The following is a 25,345-nucleotide window of genomic DNA, read 5'->3' as shown; positions in this document are numbered from 1 at the left end:
TCTCATTCTGGAAATTTTAGCTATCTATTAATGAAACTATGGAGGGATTTTTAATTGGCCAGCCTGTCTCCTTCTCTTGGGGACACACCCTGATGCATTACCTTTGTACTTCCCTAAGTCATGGCAAAATGGCTCTAATATGCATTTACTTCACCAGCATGATTTAATTCTAGTTTCTTCAGGGGGTATGAAAATGAATTAGGGCTGCTAGTAGCCCACTGAGGGTGGGGAAATCTCCTACTCTTGCTGTTCACTGGCTGCCCTTGCTCCAGTGTGCAGTGGTAGGAAAATGGTGTGTGGGGGGAGAATACATCACAACAGGTGTTTTGATGTCGCTTTCAGGTGAAGACCCATAAGTGAAGTAGTTGCTACCTCGTTATGCTCTAAGTACTCACCAAATATCTATGGCATTTTCAATAGAGCTTGAGGATTCCTAAAGGAGGAAAATGGAGAGGGGGAATATATTGCCACTGGTATTTTGATGTCATGTTCAGATGACCAAATCTCTATGGGATTTATCATAAATTTTGGGGGATTCCTAGAGCATTGTAGCGGGGGGGGGAGTTGCATGAATTCCAATTCTTCACCTGTGGATAACATCAAAGCATCACTGATGCTTTCCCCTCCCAGGGCCTGCCCCCAAACGACTCACATGACCATAGGTGTGGGCCTAGCATCCCTATGCTGAATTTATAGTATTTGTTTTGTCAGCTCTGACTAGGTTTGTCCAAACATTGTTCCAGTCTGCACCTGGCCTCAGTGTCTAGATTTTAATATGTGCACCTTAAGGTCCAGATGCATGATATAAACTAAGTTTACAAAATTCTTTCTGGAGACTACCTCTTCCTACAGAGAGGGAGAGTTGTAGAGATCACCTTAAACAACACTCTTTGTTTTCACTTTATCTTGTATCATAGGTGATGGCAGAGGTGATATCTGCAAAGATGATTTTGACAATGACAGAGTCCCTGATATTCATGATGTATGTCCTGAAAACGATGCCATTAGTGAAACTGATTTTAGAAAGTTCCAAATGGTGCCCTTGGATCCTAAGGGAACAGCTCAGATTGATCCAAATTGGGTCATTCGTCACCAGGGCAAAGAACTAGTACAGACTGCTAACTCAGATCCTGGCATAGCTGTAGGTGAGTATTAGTACAATCTGAAATCACCAGCAGAGTATACTGTACCTAATGCTAAACAGAAGAAGTGGAAGTATTTCAGCCAGTTTATGCATTCAAGTGAACCACATAGTAAAGGTTGTCATGGACATGTTTGAATATTTGCTATGGAGTAAACTTTCAGCATGTGGGGAAATAACAAAATATATAAAAGGCTAGACTAGGCTAGTCTTAAGAAGATTCCCTGATATGCTAGTGTTCCAAGTGAAGGGAAATTGTGGGAGAAAGATAATTCAGATTTACGACTTCCCCATTTGTAGCCTAAACTGGAAACAGTTTACAGTTTCCTAAGCAGTCTAGGAAAATCTCTTTCACTATGTTTGACAAAAAGACGCAGCAGCTTTGAAAATACCCACATACAAGTAATATTTTTACAGAAAAAGCAAGATTCTGTACTGTTGCTCCGGTATGTGGTAGACAATATATGATCAGTTCATAGCCTGCAGATTTTAAGTAAATATCTTGAGATTGCTTCTGTTTTCATTTTCAAAATCACAATGACTTATTTTCCATAGAACTGAACTATAAATGTGAAAGCACTTTGCTCAAAATTATGTGTAAGCACAGGTGAATATCTGTTTCCTAAACATATTCATTCCAGAAGGGAAGGGGCAGATAATGCATAATGTCAAGTAACAACCAAGTGAAAGGTACATAATATCTTGTTCACCCTGGGAAATAAAAAGGTATTAATTGTAATGATAGAAATTAATAACAGATGTCTGAAACCAAGTAGACAATCTTGGAAGGTGGACAAAGTAAGGACATTTTACAACCAGGTTATTTCTGGTAGTGAAGTCACCAGAATGTCAAATGCACTACAGCTCCTGAGACTTGTACCATTTTTCATCCTGCTCCAGGTTATGATGAGTTCAGTTCTGTTGACTTCAGTGGTACATTCTACGTTAACACAGATCGAGATGATGATTATGCTGGATTTGTCTTTGGCTATCAGTCCAGCAGTCGTTTCTATGTCCTGATGTGGAAACAAGTTACTCAGACCTATTGGGAGGACAAGCCCACCAGAGCTTATGGTTACTCTGGAGTGTCACTTAAAGTAGTAAATTCTACAACTGGTGTTGGAGAACATCTGAGAAATGCCCTTTGGCATACTGGAAACACACCTGGACAGGTATGCATAGAATTGAAGTCTAACTGTGGGCTGCTAATATTAGCCCCCCCCCCATGGCCTTCTTAATCCGGTGATTATAATATAATCTAATTTTTAAAAGCTATTGGGGCATAGTTTACAAGATTTGATTACACAGCCTACAATGCATATATCTGATTATTTAGACTTTGATTGCTGCAGCAGATATAGTATTAGATATAGCTATAGAAGATCCAGGCTCAAATTCCTGCTGCACATTTCATTTGCTACCAGGGAAATGTAGCACAAGAGTACCATATAAGGTTTACTGTGCTACTCTAGCTGGAGTTGTCTATGGAATCCTATGGACCTTTTGACCACTAGCTTTGATTAAAGATAGCTATGACAAATGTGTTCTGGTCACCTCTTACAGTAAGTGAAGAAATAGAATGGACAGAATTGACTCTCTAAGGAGAAGGTTGTGCTTCAGCTTCAGAATCCACAGTTGTTAATATGCCATTTTTCACTGTTGAGGGGGTTTATTACTCAGTGGTTACCACATGCTTTGCATCCAGAAGATTCATTCCTTGGTACCACCAGGTAAAAAGATTTAAGTAGTAGAGGTGGTTTAGACTATAAGTGATTTGTCTAGGGGCATGCTTTTGGTCTATCTGAACCAAAAACATACCCCAAAATATGTTAGTGGTATTTATTGGGTATATTTCAGCTTTCCAAATGTATCCAGGATTTTTCAGAGAACACCCCTCCCCCCCCCCAAAAAAAATCCCATATATATTTAGGAATTACTGAGAAAATCGGGCAGAGCCACAGCAGAACCAGCAGGGAGAGTTCTTCCCAAAGGATTGACTCCTGGGTGAGCTCTGTTGGGCAGTCTGGTCTAAATCAGGCTGCACAGCAGAGCACCACCCAAGTCTGTGGAGAGAACTCTCTCCACAGGATTGACTACTTGGTGGGTTTTGTTATGCTGTATGGTTTAAGTTCTCCCTGCAGGATCAACTGCTTGGGCAACCCATTTTAAAGGATCACCCCAAAGAGCCCCAGCTGAGCTGCCTCTCGGATGTTTTTAGTGGTTTGCCACTGCTTTTTTTTTCTTGGTGTTTTTCAGTTTGAGTCTATTAGATTTCATAATATCCAGGATTTCTGAAAAATCCCAGATTTGAATACTTTACTGGTATTGGGATCCAGATTCTTTTGGAATCCCCAGAATTTTTTTCAGGTCCAATAGACATGAACTGAGAAAAAAAAAACACACATACCTAGATAAGACCCTGGAAACCCCTGTTAGAGCAAGTTATACTGAGCTACTAATAAAGGGTGGGATCATATCAGCTGATTATCATGGCAGTCTTGTGATCTTTAATAAGCTGCCCCTGGTAGAGATGTGCTGCAGACACCTGGTAGTCAATACATTCACAGACCACACGCACACTGAGAAGAGCATTCACACCACTCTTGCATGTGCATGGCATGTCTATGGGGTACCTGGGCAGATCACACAGTCAGAAATGTACCATGGAAGCACTGCAATGACTTGCCATTGGAAAGTTCTGGTGTTGCCTTCACTCTCAGGCTGCCCTACTGTGAGGTAAGGATGAGTGGCCATGGGGAACAGATGTGTGTGTGTGATTGCACACATTAAATCCGGGGGTGGGGGTGCCTATGGTGGGCCAAAAAGCCTGTCTGATTGCACCCTAAGATGGAGCAATGATTTGACTTCATAGATGGCAGATTCATTTACAGTTCACCCTTGCAGCTTATTTCCTTTATTCAGGGTCTATAACTCAGTTGTATGTTTCAGAGGGTAGCTATGTTGGTATGCAGTAGAGCAGTTAGCTTTGAGTCCAGTAGCACCTTAGAGACCATCAAGAATTTTGGAGTATAAGCTTTCAAGAGTGCACACTCCCTTCATCAGTTACCTGACAAAGAGAGCTTTGAGTCTTGACAGCTTATACTCCAAAAATCTTGTTAGTCTCTAAGGTGTTACTGGTCTTGAGTCTAGTTGTTCTTGTATAAGTGTATATGCTTTGTGAATATTAGGTTGCAGGCCTGAATTACATTGCACTTGATACAGGAATGTTCAGCAAGGGAAGCCAGCTAGCAGTGCTTTCAAATAATCAAGAACATAATGTAGGATGATCACAGATCATAAAGCAAACTTAATGCTTAGAGACCTTCATTAAGTACTAAGAGCTAGAGTAAAGGAGCTAAACCTGTTCTGCCAGTATGCTTGGGCTATAAATGCAAAGTTTAGCCTCTGTTCAAGTGATTCTCTTGACACAAGTGATGTCCAGATTACTCACTACTGTATCTTTGAATTGGTACCATTTGCTGTTATGAGAAAACTGTATTTGGGAATAATATGTTGTAGAAATAAAATATGCTTCCCCCTTTATGCAGGATACATGAGTGCCACCCCTTTCTGACCTCCTCATAATATACAGCTTTCTGTCTACTCTTCCAGTTATCACACCAACATTTAATTGATTTGTAATACTAGTAGAAGAGTGAACCTATAATATAGTGGGTTCTTAGGCACTGAAGAGGTGAGGTGGAAGTGATGACCAGCTCTTTATTGCGTACAGCATGGTAGGTGGCTGCACTAGCAAGACTGGTGAATGGGGTCCACTGGGCCAACTATATACAACACTGGGTTCCCGTGGTAGCATGTTGTTGGGTCATTCAAACCAGCAGGGGGCCTGTGATTGGAGCAGGGCAGTTTGGATTTGGATCCTACTGCCCATTGTTCCTAAGTCGCCAAGCTCAGTCCTTCAGGCTTTAATGAGCCAGGCAGGAACACCATTGATAACTGCAGGGGTCATTTTGTAGACAAATAGGTAGTGGAGCTCATCCAGGGATTGTTATGCAGCTGCACATACAATTCAATGGACAAGGAGGTGGAACTCTCAGAAGGAGGAGGTGGAACTCTCAGAAAGGTTCAGGAGCTGTGCTCCTGTGAGCTCCCACTGAATCTGAGGCCTGGATAACAGCATTTACTCTCATACATAACATCCCTCCCCCCCAGTTTGCAAGCCTTAGCAATCATAGTCCTGTAGATAGGCAGGCTTGCGGCACTCTCGTGTTGACCTCCAAAGCACTGGAGTGGGCATTTCTATTGTGGCTGGTTGCAGGTCCAATGATGCAGGAACTTTGCCTGGCAGTTCCAGGACCTCGGAGGTCTCGAGCGTGTATGGCGGCTCCGGTTCTCCAGAGGCCTTGGGTGCTGATGGGGAAGTGGGAACCGGGACCTCAGCTTCGTGTGGCCCCTGGCCGCTTGGGGCTGGTGCGGTCGGTAGATCACTCCTGCCCCCCAACCCCTCATGTGACCACAATTGGTCTATGTGCTGCCTCCATGTAAAACCGTCCTTGGAGATGACCTCATACATGATGGCCACAAGAACCCTGGAGACCCGGGTCGGTATCAAGGCTGGCCCCCCCCTGAAGTTCTTTGCAAACACCAAGTCTCCTGTGTTGAACCCTCGGGGAGCCCGGACTGCATCTGGACCTTCTTGTAGGTCTGGGGTGTGGTCCGGGTGCATGCGGTCTAGCAAGGTTGTCAGCCGCCGGCCATGAGGAGCTCAGCCGGGCTGTGGCCAGTGACTGTACTGGGGATAGAATGTTGTGCCAATAGACACTCCGCAAGGGGGGCTTCCCAGTCCCCATGTATGAAGCGGTGGAGCGTTTTCTTAGTTGCCTGCACCATCCGTTCTGCTTGGCCATTTGTGGCTGGGTGGAATGGGGTCGATCTTATGTGTTTGATTAATTTGCGGCCGCAGAAATCCTGGAACTCAGCCAAGGTGAAGGCCGTCCTATTATCTGATACTAACGTGTTGGGCAGGGGTGCGTTTAACAGTCTGTAGTGGGCAGGTGACACTGAGTAGAGCCAATAGAAAAGCCAAAGGTTGCAGAAGATACTGGAGAAGCAGCAGAGATATGTCTCTGTGGTAAGTTCGTTTTGGCAGTTGGGGGGAGCATTTTACAGTCTACAGTAGGCGGGTGACACTGATCAGAGCCAATAGGAAAGCCAACTGGTGACAAAGTCTTCATTATCCAATTGCTGATGCAGTGCAGTCTCACCCAGTCCCAACAAATGAGGGAGTAGGTATTTCCGAACATGAAACTGGTTTTATGTCTATAGATGATGGAGGGAAGGCATTTAAAAGGCGCATGGTCCCTTTAAATGCGATGGCCAGAACTCCATTTGGAGTTTAGTCATGCTTACCACACCTTGCTCCTGGCTCCACCCCCAAAGTCTCCTTGCTCCACCCCCAAAGTCCACAGGTATTTCTTGCGTTGGACCTGGCAATCCTAGGATATCACTATTTGCTATGGCAGTGAATTCTACAAGTTAATATGCTTTTCATGAAGTATTTATTTTGTCTGACATATCTACTTTCTATCAATTTCATTACTCCTCCCTAATATCTAGTATTATGGGGGAGACAATATCACCCCACAATCTGTGTTCACTTTCTCCACCCTTGTGAATAATCTATGCATCTCTGTCACATTCTCCGACATCTTTTCTCTAAACAAAAAGACCCAAACTCTTTAGCCTTACTCCTATTATCATTTTGGCTGCTCTCTTCCAACACTACAATATCCATTTTGAGATGCAGGAACCAGACAAAGTATTTGGGATTTGGCCACACCATAGATCTATTGTTTCTTGCCTCAAACTGAATAGGCATTTTCATCAAGCTGCCTGTTTCAACTGCAAAATCTCATTTTTGGTCAACTACTGACAGTTCAAACCCCACCAGTATATATTTAAATGTGTGAGGGTTTTTACACATGAGGTTTTTCTTTTTAATTTGAAGTGTTTTAAATCCTATCTCAGGTGCGCACCCTGTGGCATGACCCTAAGAATATTGGCTGGAAAGATTACACGGCCTACAGGTGGCATTTGATCCACAGGCCCAAGACGGGATTAATAAAGTAAGACATTCTTTGTAATAGCTGGTATTTATTTTCCATCTGATCATAAAATAAGGTTTTATTTAGTGGTTTGTAATCAAATTCCAGTGCTGTCAGTTGGGTCACGACAGTTTGTCTGCTTGTTGCTGGTTGATTTGAGACAATCCTGAACAGTGTGCTTTTCCTTTCAGATGTGTTCAATTTCCTTTGAATGATTCAGAGAAAAAAATCCATAACTGAATTAAAAAAAAATACCTCAAACTCTTGGAAAGGGATTTTTTTTTTTCTGGAATAACAGAGTGCGGAGGGGAGAGAAATATTAAAGCAAAGCTAAAAAGATTGAAATACGGATTTTTTTCTTCTTAGTGTCCTTTGAACTTGGATTAAAAATTAATTCAAAGGTGTATCTATGTAACTTTTTACACTTGTAGTGTTACCCCTAGCAGTCCTGATTGAAATACAAGCACATCCATTTACACAATTATTCACAGAAATTATTTCAATAAAAAAACAAATTAAAGTCCCCATTTTACACAACATTTCCCTTTGTATGAGTTTAATGCAATGGCAGAATTACCATTCTAATATGATGTGAAAATGGAGCAGGCATATGAACTGTTCTGCAGACATAGACATGAATCCTAATTGAAACCAACAGTTTCTTCCAAGTCATCAATCTATTGTCTGAACCATTCTTCCCATAGTACATTAATGCAGCAATGCTGTTGTGGACAAATTCTAGAGCACTGATATTTGTTTGCACTGCAGTACCAAAAAGAGTGCTGGTGGCAACTCAAGAGACAAATGGGTTTATTGCAGTACAAGCATGTGTAGCTTAGGCAGCAGCCTACTCTACTTTTTGTCATTGCCTGTAAGAGTCCTCATGCCATAATAAATAATTCAGTTTCCACTGTGCTCTGTGTCCTTTCCAGTAAGGATAAGTTTGCTAGGTTGTTGGCAAAACTGACCAAGTCCAAAAAAGTTAATACCCAAGGGATGAATGAGCCTGTATGACTGTTTAGAAAATAGGATATGATAACAGGCCTTTATGGAACATACCATAGGTCATATTTGGATGGTCCCACAAATTAAAAATACCTGCATAATGTCTCCTTCACAAATTCAGAGGGCTCTTTTTAAACACTGGAGAGCATTAAGAACATAAGAGAAGCCATGTTGGATCAGGCCAATGGCCCATCCAGTTTTATCCTTTCTTCATAGGGAAAGTGTTCCAAACCTTTAATCATTCTAGTTGCCCTTTTCTGGACTTTTTCCAGTGCTAGAATATCCTTTTTGAGGTGTGGTGACCAAAATTGTACACAGTATTCCAAATAAGACTGCACCATCGATTTATACAGGGGCATTATGATACTGGCTGGTTTGTTTTCAATCCCCTTCCTAATAATTCCCAGCATGGCATTGGCCTTTTTTTTATTGCAACCACACACTGTCTTGACATTTTCAGTGAATTATCTACCATGACCCCAAGATCTCTCTCTTGGTCAGTCTCTGCCAGTTCATACTCCATCAACTTGTATTTGTAGCTGGGATTTTTAGACCCAATGTGCATAACTTTGCATTTGGCCACATTAAACCTCTTTTGCCATGCTGACGCCCACTCACCCAGCCTCAACAGATCCCTTTGGAGTGCCTCACAATCCTCTCTGATTCTCACCACCCTGAACAATTTAGTGTCATCTGCAAACTTGGCCACTTTACTGCTTTCTCCCAACTCCAAATCATTAATGAACGAGTTAAAGAGCATGGGACCCAGTACTGAGCCTTGCGGCACCTCACTGCGAAGGTGCCCATTTATATTCACTCTCTGCTTCCTATTAATTAGCCAGTTTTTGATCCACAAGAGGACCTGTCCTTTTACTCCATGACTCTTGAGCTTACTAAGGAGCCTTTGATGAGGAACTTTATCAAAAGCTTTCTGGAAGTCAAGATAAACAACATCTATTGCGTCCCCTTTGTCCACATGTTTGTTGACCCCCTCAAAGAACTGTAACAGGTTAGTGAGGCAAGATCTTCCCTTACAGAAACCATGCTGAGTCTTCCTCAATAACTTGTGTTCATTAATGTGCCTACTCATTCTGTCCTTGAGAATGGTTTCTACAAACTTTCCCGGTATTGAAGTCAGACTGACTGGCCTGTAGTTTCCCGGATCTCCTCTGGAACCCTTTTTAAAGATGGGGGTGACATTTGCTACCTTCTAGTCCTCAGAAATGGAGGCAGATTTCAATGAAAGATTACATATTTTTGTCAGGAGATCCACAAGTTCACCTTTGAGTTCTTTCAGAAACCTTGGATGTATGCCATCCGGACCTGGTGACTTATTAGTTTTTAATTTGTGAATCAGTTGTAGGACCTCCTCCCTTGTCAATCTGACTTAGGTCTTTAAACACCCCTTCCACAATCAGTGGTTCTGGAGCAGGCAAACACTTCTCATGTTCCACAGTGAAGATGGAGGTAAAAAATGCATTCAGCTTCTCAGCCATTTCCCTAGCTTCCTTCAGTAATCCTTTTACCCCTTGGTCATCCAAGGGCCCCAACTGCCTCCCTGGCTGGTTTCCTGCTTCTAATATATTTGAAGAAATTTTTATTGTTGGTCTTTATGTTTTTTGCAATATGCTCCTCATAGTCCCTTTTTGCCTGCCTGATCACAGTCTTGCATTTGATTTGCCACAGCCTGTGTTTCCTTTTATTAATCTCACTTGGACCAGCTTTCCACCGCATAAAGGAATCCTTCTTACCTTTTACAGCTTCCATTACTTTGTTTGTTAACCATGCAGGCCTTTTCTTATACCTGTTAGTGCTTTTCCTAACTTGTGATATATATTTTATCTGAGCTTCTAGGATTGTAGTTTTAAATAGCCTCCAAGCTTTCCGAAGGGTTTTGACTGTATTCACCTTTCCTTTCAGTTTCCTCTTCACATGCCTCCTCTTCTCAGAGAATTTACCTCTTTTAAACATGGTTGTGCTGGTCTTTTGGGGCAACCCCCTATTTATACAAATGATGAAACGTTATGGTCACTGCTCCCAAGTGGTGCCATCACTTTTATATCTCTCACCAAGTCTTGGGCATTACTTAGGACCAAATCCAGGATTGCCCCACCCCTGGTAGGTTCTGTGACCATCTGCTCCATAGCCCAGTCATTGAGAGCGTCTAGAAACTCACTCTCTTTCTCTTGACCAGAACATATATTGACCCAATCAATCTGCGGGTAGTTAAAATCACCTATTATGACAGTTTTTACATTTAGCCACTATCTTTAATCCTTCCATCATATTATAATCATTAAGCACATGATTACTGTACTTACAGTCTAAAGTCTGGGGGGCAGTATATCACATGCTATTTTTGCATGTCTGCACTGATTCTAATTGTACTGAATTGTAATATCCTGGCACTGTAAAAGCACTTGCAGAGAACATACAGAAACAGCACCATGTTTTCAAACATAGTAGTCAGCGATATGGTATACCAGTCCCTCCTACACCAAGGAGGAAAACCTCTAGGATATGGCATACTGGCTGTTTGCCTGCAAAGTCATACTTTTTGTCTGGATGCAGAAGAAACCCAACTAGGGATGCTCTGCTCCACCTTTTTGATTGTATCTTAGTTCTGTACTACATAAAATCTGTACTACACTGTTCTTCCATATAGCTTCTGTCCCACTAAAAGAAATGTTGACTTACCAGGCTAAAACCATTCACATTTTTAATAGTTAGTAATTAGTTCTCTTTTTTAATTTAAAAGTTTTAATTAGTTTTAAGAATTGGGAATAGGGGATAAAGAAGGGATAAGAAATAAAGGTTACAAATCAGTCTTAATCTGCATAGAGAGTACTTTCAAAAATACAAGTCTGCATCTACTTCTTAAAATACATGGATTCTCACATATTATTCTCTCTTAGCTTTACATCATCAACATTTTGATATTTTATATTACAATTCTTGTTAAAACACCTATTGGATTTGACATTTCCAGTAGAAGCAATCTTATAATATGGAATACAGGAAAAAGGAGATATCAGTTCACACCAGAGAATCTTGAGAGTCTTTTGTATCTAGCCAAGCATAGAATTTCAACCAATATTTTCTTGCTTCTTCCTTAAATTTCCCAGCCAACAGCTGGGATAAAAAGTCCAACTCTGCTGTTTCCAAAATTTTTCCCACCAAGTCTATTCTCGTGGGAGTTTCTTGAAGTTTCCATCTCTGTGCCAAAAGAATCCTGACTGCTGTAGTGATATGAGCCAACAAATGTCCCATCTCTTTGGAGTAGTCCTCAGGAAATATGTTCAATAAAAATAATTCTGGTTTGAATTGAATCTGTGTCTTCATAATCTTCTGTAGTAATTCATGAACCATTTCCCAATCTTCCTTCACCATCTCACATGACCACCACATATGATAAAAATAACCCACCTGTTTAGCACATTTCCAACATTTGTTAGACATATTAGTATACATCTTACACAACTTCTGTGGAGTTATGTACCATCTATACTGGTTATTACCTTTAAAGCCCTATATGGGCGAGGACCTGCCTACCTTAGGGACCGTCTCTCTCCATATGAACCCCAGAGAGCACTGAGGTCAGCTGGGAAAAACCTGCTGACTATTCCTGGACCGAAAGAGGTGAAGCTACAAAGCACCCGCGACCGGGCTTTCTCCACTATGGCTCCACGCCTATGGAACCAACTTCCAGAGGAAATGTGGGCCCTGCGGGATCTTGAACAGTTCCGCAGGGCCTGCAAGACTATCCTCTTTCGATTGGCCTTCACTGACCAAGAGGGAAACAGCTAAGGAATTCGTCTTTGTAAATAGCACCAGTATATTTTTATCAATTTTAGAATTTTAATAGATTTTAATTAAATTGTTAATGTAGTCTTTGTTTAAACATTTTGCATAACTAATGTATGGAATTGTGTTGTTAGCCGCCCTGAGCCTGCTTCGGCGGGGAGGGCAGGATATAAATAAAAATTGTTGTTGTTGTTGTTGTATAAAACATCTTGTACAAGTTTTCTTTAAAGGTTACTGACTTCCACAATCTTTCCCATTCTTCTAACATAATGTTATGACCCATGTTTTTCGCCCATTGGACCATACAATCTTTTACAACTTCATCTTGCATTTTCATCTGTAGTAGGTGTGCATATAGTTTGGAGATTAGGTTTTCTTGAGGACCTAGAAAAATTTTATCAAATGGGTATTGTTCTGTGTTAAAGCCTATCGTCTTGTCTTTGACATACCTAGATTCGACTTGCATTCTCAACCACCAATTCATTTTAATGTCCATGCTTTCTAACTCATCTCTGGTTTTCAGTTGATTGTCTTTTCCCAACAGGTCATCATATCTATAACTCTGGTTAGGTTTTAAAAGCTTTGGATGAGTGAATGCTTCCACTGGAGATACCCATCTTGGAATTTTCTGATAAATTCTCATTTTTAACCATGACCATGTGTGATACAAATATTTCCCCGAACCAATGATTCTTAAAATAAGAATGTCCTTTGATGCCATAGATATGCATGCCAGTCCAAATTAAGATCATGTTCCTCTAGCAGCCTCTTATCATTCAATAGTATCCAGTCTCTTACTCACAAGAGCACAGAAGCTTTATAATAAAATTGCCAATCTGGAAGGCCCATACCTGCTCTCAATTTAGAATTTTGCAGTATCTTTAGTTTGATTCTAGGTTTTTTGCCTTGCCAAATATATTTAGAAACCGTCTTATTAAATTCTTGAAAAAACCCACTGTTTAAGAATACTGGGATAGTTTGAAATAGAAATAATAGCCTTGGGAGGATATTCATCTTTATTGAAGCTATTATTCCCATTAAGGATAAATTCAAATCATGCCATTTTTCCAAGTCTTTTTAAATTTTGTTGAGTAGTTCATCATAGTTGTCCATTTTTAAACTACTACACTTATTTGAGATAAGTACACCTAAATATTTAATTTTTTTTCTCATACAAAAACCCTGATTTTTGTTGAAGAGATTGAATTTGTTCTATCATCATATACTTTGTCAAAAATTTAGTTTTGTGGTAATTGATCTTCAATCCTGCCCAGTGACCAAACTGAGAGATCTTGTTTATAAGACAGTCTATTGAGTCTATTGGTTCCTCTAATATAAAAACTAGGTCATCTGCAAAAGTTCTCAATTTGTATTGTTCGCCTTTTACCACTGCTCCCTTGATACCTGTATCTTCTCTTATCTGATTATTCAATATCTCTAAACATAAAATAAAAAGTGGGCAGCCTTGTCGTCCCCTTTTGAATATTGATTGATTCTGTTAGTTCACCATTCACCATCACCCTTGCTCTTTGGGAAGAATATATTGATTCTATTGCTCCCAAGAAATTTTCACCACATTCCATACCTTTCAGTTGTTGTAACATAAATTGCCAACAAATATTATCAAAGGTCTTTTCAGTATCCAAACAAATTAGTGCCAGTTGTTTTTCTGGATGAGTCTAATATTCCAATATATTATAAACTGTTCTAACATTATCTTTCAAATATCTTCTGGGAAGGATTCCAGTCTGATCTTGATGTATTGTGGACTGTAGAACTTTCATCAAACGTTGTGCCAATATTGCAGCAAAGATTTTATAGAACACATTTAAAAGAGAGATTGGACGGTAGTTTTTTATATCTTTCAAATCCGCATCTTCTTTTAGAATTAAGAATATTGTAGCTTCTTGCCATGAAGCTGGTATTTGACCTTTGTCTTGAATACTTTCAAGGAGACGTTTAAATGGTAACAATAAGGGCTCCTCATCAGCTTTGTAGAATTCCACAGGTAGTCCATCTGGACCCGAGGCTTTACCATTCTTTTGAGATGCCATTATGTCTCCAAGTTCCCTTATTGTTATTGGTTCATTCAAATTTTTTTGTTGTTCTTCTGAAAATGTATTAAGATTATTTTGGTTAATATAATCTTCTAAATCTGTCTTGTGAACTTGTTTATCTTCATATAGTTTTTTATAAAATTGTTCCACAGTTTGGCATATCTCCTACTTTTGAACTTTCTCTTTGTTATTCTCATCTTTCAAAACCAGTATTATTCTTTTGGTGTTCTCTTTTCTCATTCTACAGGCCAACCACCTTTCAGGTTTATTAGCATGCTCAAAAATGTTTTGTCTAGCATATCTCAATGTTGTCTCCATCTCCCCTATGAGTAATAAGTTCAGTTGATATTGTGTTTCCTTAACCTTATTTTGGAACAAAATCTCAATTTTGTCTCCATCTCCTCTATGAGTAATAAGTTCAGTTGATGTTGTGTTTCCTTAACCTTATTTTGGAACTCCTGTCTTGCCGGTTGTGTTTTTAAGTTCTTTTTGGCTTCTCCAGCTTTCAACATTAGTTTTTGAAAATTTTCAGTTCTTTCTTTCTTTTTCTTTGCACTATATCTAATTGCAAGGCCCCTGAAGTATGCCAGTGATATGAAACCTTCATTTTCACAGTGTTTCTTACTGCAGTTTGACTTAGAATTGACTTAGAAAACTGACAATTTTTTCAGGAGTCAGGTACCTTCTGATATGCATCCAATCTTCACGTGTCAGTGCTGTGCCCACATTACATAGATAAAGTGACCCCAAACCAATATAAGTTATGCTTCTGACCTGTTGAGTTTAATGCAACTTAAATTAGTCATAGTTAACTTGTCCCATTGTTTTCAGTAGGCCTTAAGCATGGCTGACTTTCCTTGGTTTGGAGTCATGTGCTCTTCTGTTGCCATTTGTCTATACTGCACCAGGAGCAGTATTGCTATGAGTTTCTCCCACATTAAATCAGGCCTTCTTTGACTGTTTTATGTTTTCTCATGCTCCAGCATCTAGCCACTACTACTTGAAAAGCAGCAGAGACAAAGCAGTCTTGTAGAAAACCCCCAGTAATTCAACAGAACCAGAGTGTCTCCATTCTAGTCTTATGTCTTTGACACAGAAATGTCTGTGCTGGTTTTTTAATTGCTTTTAAATGCAACAAAAGATAATGACTGTGTAATTTAGCTTCAGTTTACTATATATACCTCACAACACTGTAAATCTATCTCCTGAGAATACAACGACTTTCAAGCAATTGCTGCTTTCTCTTCCAATAAGAGACTGAAGTATCACTGGTTAAAGGGGAGAAGAGAATTTGGAAGGAACTGTTGCTATGGAGTTCAATTGTTTTATTGCCTCTTGATTTTATGGCTCTAGGGCAGCAGCAGCCTGAAACTTAAATCTCCTTTGCATGCCAGAAATTCCATCATATTCTTGCATGAGAGGGTCTTAAGATCATGATGATCTCCTCCTTCCATTACTTCTAAATTTTGTAACATCTGGCCTGATGAAGATTTCAAGCACCATGTTTGACCTGCATTGTATACTTCCTTCACAGGGTATTAGTATATGAAGGAAAGCAAATCATGGCAGATTCCGGACCAATCTACGATAAGACCTATGCTGGTGGGCGGTTAGGTCTTTTTGTCTTTTCACAAGAGATGGTATATTTCTCTGACCTCAAGTATGAATGTAGAGGTAAGTTGATACATAAGATTATATGTGTGTATGTTCCTTGAATGGTTCAGCTTCCAAGAGAATTTGGAAAATTCTTGCACATGTAATATGCATAACCTGCAGAGAAAGATTGCAATGAATATGGAAACAGGCAAGTAAAAAAATCTAATTGATGCTGTATAATTGAATGTCCCCAGCTGTATATATGAACTGAGTTCATGGAAAAGTACTGTGATGAGCCATTGAATGATCTTAATGTTCTGTTTGTGATATTGGATCCAACATGTCTTTCACAGTTGTGCAACTCGGTAAAATATAATATTTTTTTTCCTGCTGCACTATCATTTTTTTTCTTCTCTGCTTTGACTCATTCACACTTGTAAATCATTACTTGATCTTGTGGTCATCAAGTAATGAATGTGCATGTGTGAATCAGCCCTCAGAGTTATTAACATTATCCCTAATACCACTATCAGGTCCTCTTAATTGCACTGAATTTTTCCACATTGTTTAACATAAGATCCCCAACCTTTTTCAGCCTGTGGGTATCTTTGGAATTCTCACCCAGGAGGGTAGGCACAACTACAAAAAATGGCTGCCATAGCAGGTGGAGCCAACCACAAAATGGCTGCCACCCAAGGCAGAGCCAACTACAAAATATCAGGGAGTGAAGTTACATGTAACTTTAATAGTAATTCTTCAATATTTGAGGCAGAAGTTCTGTTTAATAGGATATATTTTCATCTGCCCAGCCAATCAGAAGACCTATTGGGCAAAAAGCCTCACTTGGTCCCACTCATTTCTTAACAGGGTTGCTAGGTCCTGACTTCCGGGGTTAGAAAAATGGAGAGCTGGCATGCTTCTTTCAAGAGGAGTGGATTGGACCCTTTGTTTTGGGCATAAAAGGCGATTCCAACGCCTGCTGCCTACATTTTCCAGAAAGGGAACTGTCTAAGACATGCTTGAAGAATTTTGAGGGGGTTTACTTTGGCAGATGAGGAATCCCAGTGGGATTCCTTTTCGGCTTTGAAGAGCCCCTGGTGAAGAATTGCATTCCATCGTCTACAAAGGGTCTCCGGGGTCATTAATTTGACATAAGCTCATCAAAATTCCAGCTTTCTATGGATTACAATAACATCTGAAAGGGAAGAGATCGGTGCACAGAAGAATAGACATTCGTTAAGGTAGAGATCTTTATCTACTATGCCAGGACTGAAATAGTTTTTTAAAATTAAAAGATTAAGATCTGGGACTAACTGTAAGAGCATAAAGTCAAGGAGAAGAAGAAGGGGGTAAATTTGGAACTTTTGGGACTTAAGATAAGCTGGAAAGTGCAGAAAAATAACTGTTGTTTGACATACCTGTGGTTTTGGAAACCCCCCCCCCCCCGACATAACAGAGTTGCTGTTCTTCAAGACGAAACAGGAAGTGACATTTTATAACTATCGTTAGACTATTAATCATTGGGAACGAGACTTCACGGCCAGAGAGTCAGGAAGAAAAAACTGAAAGAAGGGAAATCTTCAAGCCTCCAGAGACATCTCTAGAGCCAAAAACCATAGAGAAACATCGACAGCCATTAAAGAAGGATCAAAGGTTTTATATTTTTTAATAAAGAACAGAACTTTAAAAGTTTATAAAACCGTCAGGAATCATCCTAAAAAGGAGAAATATTTTGGATTATATGAGTAAAAGTATTATTGAAAAAAGGAAAACTTTTTTAAAAAGGGGCTTGGAAAAGTCATGGCCGCCATTTTGGATTTTATAAAAACTTTAAAAATTAATAACTTGAGCTAGGAAGCTCAGAGGATGGCGATTTTGGGCTTGTTGGAAAGGGCATGCCCTAATCTATTGAACCCTGTCCTTGGTTTGCTAATTGGTGAGGTCAACATTAGAGCCTATTTTATGCAATGGGAGGACAGTGATGTCTGATCAAAAGCTGGCAACACGTTTGAGATCAGGCTCATTGGGGGAAGGAAAAATGGTAAAACAAGTTCAAGAGCAACTAGATGTAATGGAGGCAAGATTGGTGAAGGTGATGAAGGATTTGATAACTGGAAGTGAGAAGAAATTAACCAAAGAAATTAACTCTAGTGTTGAAGAAGTCAAGAAAGAAATCAAAAAAGAGATTGAAGATCGCAGGAAAGAGTCATAAGCAACAGTGCCGAAGACTCAGGAGATTGAAGCTAAAGTAAAAGATCAAGATGTTATTATTAAGAAGATGCAGGAGAAAGCAACACTACAAGATTGCAGATTAATGGAAAACTTGATTCGTTTAAGAGGTGTTCCCGAAAATGAACAAGAGGATTTAAAGAAGTACATTTCAACAATCATTGCTGAGTATATGGGAGAGGACCCTGAGGGGACAGGACATTTATATGACTATGTTTACAGGGTTAACTCTGAATTTGCTAGAAAATGTAAGCTCAAAGAAAACGTAAAATCAAAAAGGTGGCAGAGCAGTTTTTAAACTAAATCTTGGGGGAAAGCCAACAGGAGATGAAATGTCTCTGGTTCGGGAGGACTCGTCTCAAAGAGATGAAGGGTTAGCTGCTATTTTTCTACCGGGTAACAGACCAGAGTTGTCCACTGTGAAGGCGACAAGCAATATGGACTGTCTGCCAGAGTCTCGAGGTGGCAGGAGGAAGGTGGCGGGCCTAGCTCGCCTGGGAAATTATAGATGTTTGTATGCAAATGCTAGAAGTGTTCGAAGTAAAATGGGAGAAATGGAATGTTTAGTGTTGGAAGAAAACATAGACATTGTGGGAATTTCAGAAACTTGGTGGAATGAGGAGAATCAGTGGGACACGGTGATTCCTGGATATAAGCTATATCGGAAGGATAGGGTGGGAAGGGTTGGAGGTGGGGTGGCTCTGTATGTCAGAGAGGATATACAGTCCAGTAAGACTGAGGTCAGAGAATTAGATTCACTTTTAGAAATGCTTTGGGTTGAAATAGAGGGCCCAAAAGGAAATTTAACTATGGGAGTTTGTTATCGCCCACCAAATCAAAAGAGAGAGGATGATTATAATATGATGGAAGCGGCTAAACTTTTATGACGTTTAGCGGCTAAACGTAAAAACTGTGTCGTAATAGGTGATTTTAACTACCCGCAGATTGATTGGGTCAATATGTGTTCTGGTCGAGAAAAAGAGATTGAGTTTCTTGATGCTCTCAATGACTGTGCTATGGAGCAGATGGTCTCAGAACCTACCAGGGGTGGGGCGATCCTGGATTTGGTCCTAAGTAATGCCCAAGACTTGGTGAGAGATGTAAAAGTGATTGCGCCGCTTGGGAGCAGTGACCATAATGTTATTGATTTCACCGTTTGTATAAATAGGGAGTTGTCCAAAAAGACCGCCACAACCACGTTTAACTTTAAAAGGGGTAAATACACTGAGATGAGGAGGCATGTGAGGAGGAAACTGAAAGGAAAGGTACATACGGTCAAAACCCTTGGGGAAGCTTGGACGCTATTTAAAACTATAATCCTAGAAGCTCAGATAAAATACATACCACAAGTTAGGAAAGGCACAAACAGGCATAAGAAAAGGCCTCCATGGTTAACAAACAAAGTAATGGAAGCTGTAAAAGGTAAGAAGGACTCCTTTAAGCGGTGGAAAACCAGTCCAAGTGAGATTAGTAAAAGGGAACACAGGCTGTGGCAAATCAAATGCAAGTCTGTGATCAGGCAGACAAAAAGGGACTATGAGGAGCATATTGCAAAAAACATAAAGACCAACAATAAAACTTTCTTCAAATATATTAGAAGTAGGAAACCAGCCAGGGAGGCAGTGGGGCCCTTGGATGACCATGGGGTAAAAGGATTACTGAAGGAGGATAGGGAAATGGCTGAGAAGCTAAATGAATTTTTTGCCTCCGTCTTCACTGTGGAAGACGAGAACTTTTTGCCCGCCCCAGAACCACTAATTTTGGAAGGGGTGTTGAAAGACCTGAGTCAGATTGAGGTGACAAAAGAGGAGGTCCTACAACTGATAGACAAATTAAAAACTAATAAGTCACCAGGTCCGGATGGCATACATCCGACAGTTCTGAAAGAACTCAAAGTTGAACTTGTGGATCTTCTAACAAAAATCTGTAATCTTTCATTGAAATCTGCCTCCGTTCCTGAGGACTGGAAGGTAGCAAATGTCACCCCCATCTTTAAAAAGGGTTCCAGAGGAGATCCGGGAAATTACAGGCCAGTCAGTCTGACTTCAATACCGGGAAAGTTGGTAGAAACCATTATCAAGGACAGAATGAGTAGGCACATTGATGAACACGGGTTATTGAGGAAGACTCAGCATGGGTTCTGCAAGAGAAGATATTGCCTCACTAACCTGTTACATTTCTTTGAGGGGGTGAACAAACATGTGGACAAAGGCGACCCGATAGATGTTGTTTACCTTGACTTCCAGAAAGCTTTTGATAAAGTTCCTCATCAAAGGCTCCTTAGAAAACTTGAGAGTCATGGAGTAAAAGGACAGGTCCTCTTGTGGATCAAAAACTGGCTTAGTAATAGGAAGCAGAGAGTCAGTATAAATGGGCAGTCTTCGCAGTGGAGGACGGTAAGCAGTGGGGTGCCGCAGGGCTCGGTACTGAGTCCCATGCTCTTTAACTTGTTCATAAATGATTTAGAGTTGGGAGTGAGCAGTGAAGTGGCCAAGTTTGCAGATGACACTAAATTGTTCAGGGTGGTGAGAACCAGAGAGGATTGTGAGGAACTCCAAAGGGATCTGTTGAGGCTGGGTGAGTGGGCGTCAACGTGGCAGATGCGGTTCAATGTGGCCAAGTGCAAAGTAATGCACATTGGGGCCAAGAATCCCAGCTACAAATACAAGTTGATGGGGTGTGAACTGGCAGAGAATGACCAAGAGAGAGATCTTGGGGTCGTGGTAGATAACTCACTGAAAATGTCAAGACAGTGTGCGTCTGCAATAAAAAAGGCCAACGCCATGCTGGGAATTATTAGGAAGGGAATTGAAAATAAATCAGCCAGTATCATAATGCCCCTGTATAAATAGATGGTGCGGTCTCATTTGGAGTACTGTGTGCAATTCTGGTCGCCACACCTCAAAAAGGATATTATAGCATTGGAGAAAGTCCAGAGAAGGGCAACTAGAATGATTAAAGGGCTGGAGCACTTTGCCTATGAAGAAAGGTTGAAACGCTTGGAGCTCATTAGCTTGGAGAAACGTCGACTGCGGGGTGACATGATAGAGGTTTACAAGATAATGCATGGGATGGAGAAAGTAGAGAAAGAAGTACTTTTCTCCCTTTCTCACAATACAAGAACTCATGGGCATTCGATGAAATTTCTGAGCAGAAAGGTTAAAACAGATAAAAGGAAGTACTTCTTCACCCAAAGGGTGATTAACATGTGGAATTCACTGCCACAGGAGGTGGTGGCGGCCACAAGTATAGCCACCTTCAAGAGGGGTTTAGATAAAAATATGGAGCACAGGTCCATCAGTGGCTATTAGCCACAGTGTATGTGTGTATATAAAAATTTTTGCCACTGTGTGACACAGAGTGTTGGACTTGATGGGCCGTTGGCCTGATCCAACATGGCTTCTCTTATGTTCTTATGTCCCAAGAGATGTGGTAGTAAAATTTGCTACAAGAGATATGGTGGGAAGGATCTTAAGTCAGCAATTTGAAAAAGCAATGGTGGTGGAAGAAAGCAGAGTAAGAATAATGAAGGAGCTGCCGAGGAAGGTCAAAAGTGACAGAAGACAATTTAAGAAATTGACAGATAAGTTAAGGGTGAAGGGAATAAGATACAGATGGATTTTACCTGAAGGCCTTAGCTTTGAGTATAAAGGACTGAGAATCACAATAATAGATATTCAAGGCATGGAAAGTTTTTTTGCGGACAATAAAGAATTTGGAGATACAGATTAATTGAAGAATCATTATGGATTACAAACTAATTTCTTGGAATGTAAATGGACTAAATTCACCGTAAAAAAGAAAAGCAACGTTTCATTGGATTAAAAAGCAAAAATGTAATATAATTTGTTTACAGGAAGTACATATTAAACAAACGGATTACAAATTTTTATGGAACAAATCCTTGGGTGAAGAATTCTTTTCATTGGCTAAGGAAAAGAAAATAGGAGTGATTTTTTATATCAAAAAAGAATTGGAGCCAAAGTTGATTTTTAAGGACAGTGAAGGTAGATATGTTGCAGTGGAGGTGTTGATGAATGAGAAAAAAACATTGTTATTGGGACTATATGCCCCAAATGGGGCAAAGAATGCTTTTTTCAAAGACATCATGCAACAAGTAGACCAACTGACATATGACCAAATAATGTTAATGGGAGACTTTAATGGAACTATTAAGAATTCTTTGGATAGGTCCAGGAAAAAAAATACAGATGGCAAACTGCCAAAGTCATTTTTTGAACTAATAAAACAAGAAACTCTGGAAGATGTATGGAGAAAGTTCATTCCTAATGTACGTGACTACACTTTCTTTTCAGCAAGGCACAACTCCTTCTCAAGAATTGATATGTTATATACTACTAAAAATTTGGGACTTATTACAAATAAGATAGAGATTCTTCTGAAAATAGGTGCAGACCATAATCCATTATTGTAGTTGGCTAAAGACAGGAAAAAGGTGAGGAGATGGAGATTAAATGAGGATTTATTGCAAAATGCAGAAATAGTGGCCTCTCTTGAAAAAGAAACTAAAGCCTTCTTCCAAATAAATGAAAATCAGGACGTTCAACATCAAACCATGTTGGATGCATATAAAGCTGTAATGAGAGGAATTTTAATTATATTGAACAACAAAGATAGAAGGGATAAAGAAAAACAAATGGTGGACTTACAAAAAGAAATTGGCAAAAAAGAAAGAGAATTGAGAAAAAGACCAGGAAAGAAATTTTTTTTGCAGGAGATTACAATTTTACAGAGTCAGTTTAGACATCTATTGAATAAGGAGGTGGAATGGAACTTAAAAAGATTGCAGCAGAAATCTTTTGAGGGTGCTAACAAACCTGGGAAATACCTGGCGTGGCAAATGAAGAAAAAAAGGGAGAACAAATGTATTAATAAAATTATAGTTGGAGGTAAAGATATCGTGGATCAAGCAGGAATTAAAAGGGAATTTTATAAATACTATGCTAAACTATTTAAAGGCCAACAAGTAGATTGAAGCGTATCTGCAGAGAATAAAAGTAAAGCCATTAAAGAAACTATGGAAAAAACTTTAAATGAACCAATTGAAAAAGTTGAAATAGAAGCAGCAATTAATTAATTAAACTTAGGTAAAGCACCGGGTCCTGATGGCTTTTCAGCAAAATTTTATAAAGTCCTGGCAAACGTATCAGTACCGAAACTCCAAAAATTGATGAATAATATTAGACAAGATGGGAAAGTGCCAAATACATGGAAGGAAGCAGTTGTTTCATTGATATCAAAGGAAGACAGAGATGCCATGAGTGTTAAAAATTATAGACCGATTTCACTGCTTAACAATGATTATAAAATCTTTGCTAGGATACTAGCAGAACGACTCAAACAGCACTTAAATACCTTTATTCAAGAGGAGCAAGCAAGTTTTCTCCCCAAAAGGCAAATAAGAGATAATATTAGAACAGTAATAGACATTGTAGAATATTACGAAAAGCATCCAGAAAAAGAGGTAGCATTATTTTTTGCTGATGCAGAGAAAGCTTTTGATAATCTTAATTGGGACTTTATGTTTGCGGTGATGGAGAAATTGAAATTGGGATGTGATTTTATAAGAATGGTCAAGGCAATCTATTCAGAACAACAAACGAAACTTTGTGTGAATGCAGACTTGACAGAGCAAATGACAATTAGTAAAGGAACAAGACAAGGTTGCCCCATATCTCCGTTGCTATTCATAATTATTTTAGAGATTTTGCTGAAGCAAATTAAAGAGGACAAAGAAATAGAGGGGCTAAAATTGAAAGGTTTTTCGTATAAATATAGGACATTCGGAGATGATGTGATGTTCATTAATGAAAACCTATTACAAGTGATGCCCTTGTTATTAAATAAAATTAAAGAGTATGGCGAGCTGGCAGGCTTCCATATAAATAAAGAAAAATCGAAAATGTTAAGTAAGAATCTGTCATTGAGTGAACAGAAAGAACTACAGAGTATAAATGGATGTGAAGTTACCTCGAAGGTAAAATATTTAGGTGTAGAGATTACGATGAAAAACATTGATTTGTATAAAAACAACTATGAAAAGCTTTGGCGTAAAATTGAAGATATGTTAAAGTGGAATAACTTGAATTCATCTATGCTGAGTAGGATCCCTGAAATTAAAATGAATGTTCTACCAAGAACTATGTTTCTTTTTCGAACAATTCCAATAGTGAAAGATAACAAAAATTTAATCTTTGGCAAAAAAAGATTTCAGAATTTGTATAGGCGGGAAAAAAGCCAAGAATTAAAATGAAAATTCTGACGGATGCGAAAGAAAGGAGTGGCTTCCATCTGCCTGATTTTAAATTATATCTTGATGCAGTTTGTTTGGTATGGATTAAGGACTGGATAATCTTGCTCAACAGGAAATTATTGGCATTAGAAAGCCATGGGAATGTTTTTGGTTGGCATGCTTATATGTATTATGGGAAGGAGAAGATGGATGGACTTTTCTCACATCATTACATAAGAAGAAACCTGTTGAATACTTGGAAAAAATATACTAAATATAGTGATGAGAGAAAGCCGTTATGGATTGTGCCAACTGAAGTCATAAAGTTGTCTTCAGATCCACAGGAAGATAAATGGTTATCATATAAAGAACTGCTAAAAATACAGGGAGGCAAGGTGGAACTTAAACCAGCTGAAGAATTGTAGGACAAACTTAATTGGTACCAATTACAACAAATTAAAAAGCTTGGTGGAGCAAGATATTAGAAATGCAGGAATAAGACAAGAGCAAACAGAACTGGAACAAGTGCTGTTGGGTGAGAATGAAAAATTGATTTCAAAGGTTTATGTTACTATTGAAATGGTCTACAGACGATGAAGTGGTGAAAACTCAAATGATAAAATGGGCAATAAATATGAACAAATGGAGACATGGGAACACCTATGGAAGAACTCTATGAAAATATCGACGTGTTACAATGTAAAAGAGAACTGTTTCAAAATGTTGTACAGAAGGTATATGACACCTAAGAAATTAGCAAAAATGAATAATCAAATATCAGATAGTCAAATATCAGATAGGTGTTGGAATAATCAAATATCAGATAGGTGTTGGAAGTGTAAAAAACATGAAAGTTCTTTCTACCATATGTGGTGGACTTGCGATAAAGTGAAATGATTCAAATGATTCAACAAGAGACCCCTAAAATTTTGGGTTATGACATCAAGAGAGCACCAGATATCTTTCTGGTAGGATTACAAATGGAAAGTTTTCCGAAACAAGATAGGACACTATTGTGGTACTTGCTTTCAGCTGCAAAGACATTATATGCGCAAATGTGGAAGCAAGATAAAATACCAGAGAAATGGGACTGTATCTTAAAAATGGTACACTGGAGTAAAATGGATAAACTTACTAGAATCTTAAAAGACTGCAACTCAGAAAAATTTAAGGATGATTGGAAGAAATTTCAAAA

The 25,345-nt window shown here is 39.3% G+C and overlaps 1 protein-coding gene across 1 annotated transcript in view; it reads left to right on the top strand.

Moving 5' to 3' along the window:
• The window catches only part of THBS2 (thrombospondin 2), a 95,197-nt gene that overhangs the window by 68,571 nt on the left and 1,281 nt on the right, over positions 1–25,345 (top strand). The window contains exons 18-21 of the mRNA XM_060242482.1: positions 918–1,145; positions 2,042–2,313; positions 7,130–7,227; positions 15,607–15,746. Of these exons, the coding sequence (XP_060098465.1) occupies positions 918–1,145; positions 2,042–2,313; positions 7,130–7,227; positions 15,607–15,746 (738 nt within the window). The remainder of the gene's footprint in view (positions 1–917; positions 1,146–2,041; positions 2,314–7,129; positions 7,228–15,606; positions 15,747–25,345) is intronic.

Source organism: Heteronotia binoei, chromosome 1, assembly GCF_032191835.1.
Source record: "Heteronotia binoei isolate CCM8104 ecotype False Entrance Well chromosome 1, APGP_CSIRO_Hbin_v1, whole genome shotgun sequence".
In the NCBI taxonomy this organism is placed as follows: Eukaryota; Metazoa; Chordata; class Lepidosauria; order Squamata; family Gekkonidae; genus Heteronotia; species Heteronotia binoei.
The sequence above is the reverse complement of the archived record's forward strand: the minus strand, read 5'-3'. Positions and strand labels throughout refer to the sequence as shown.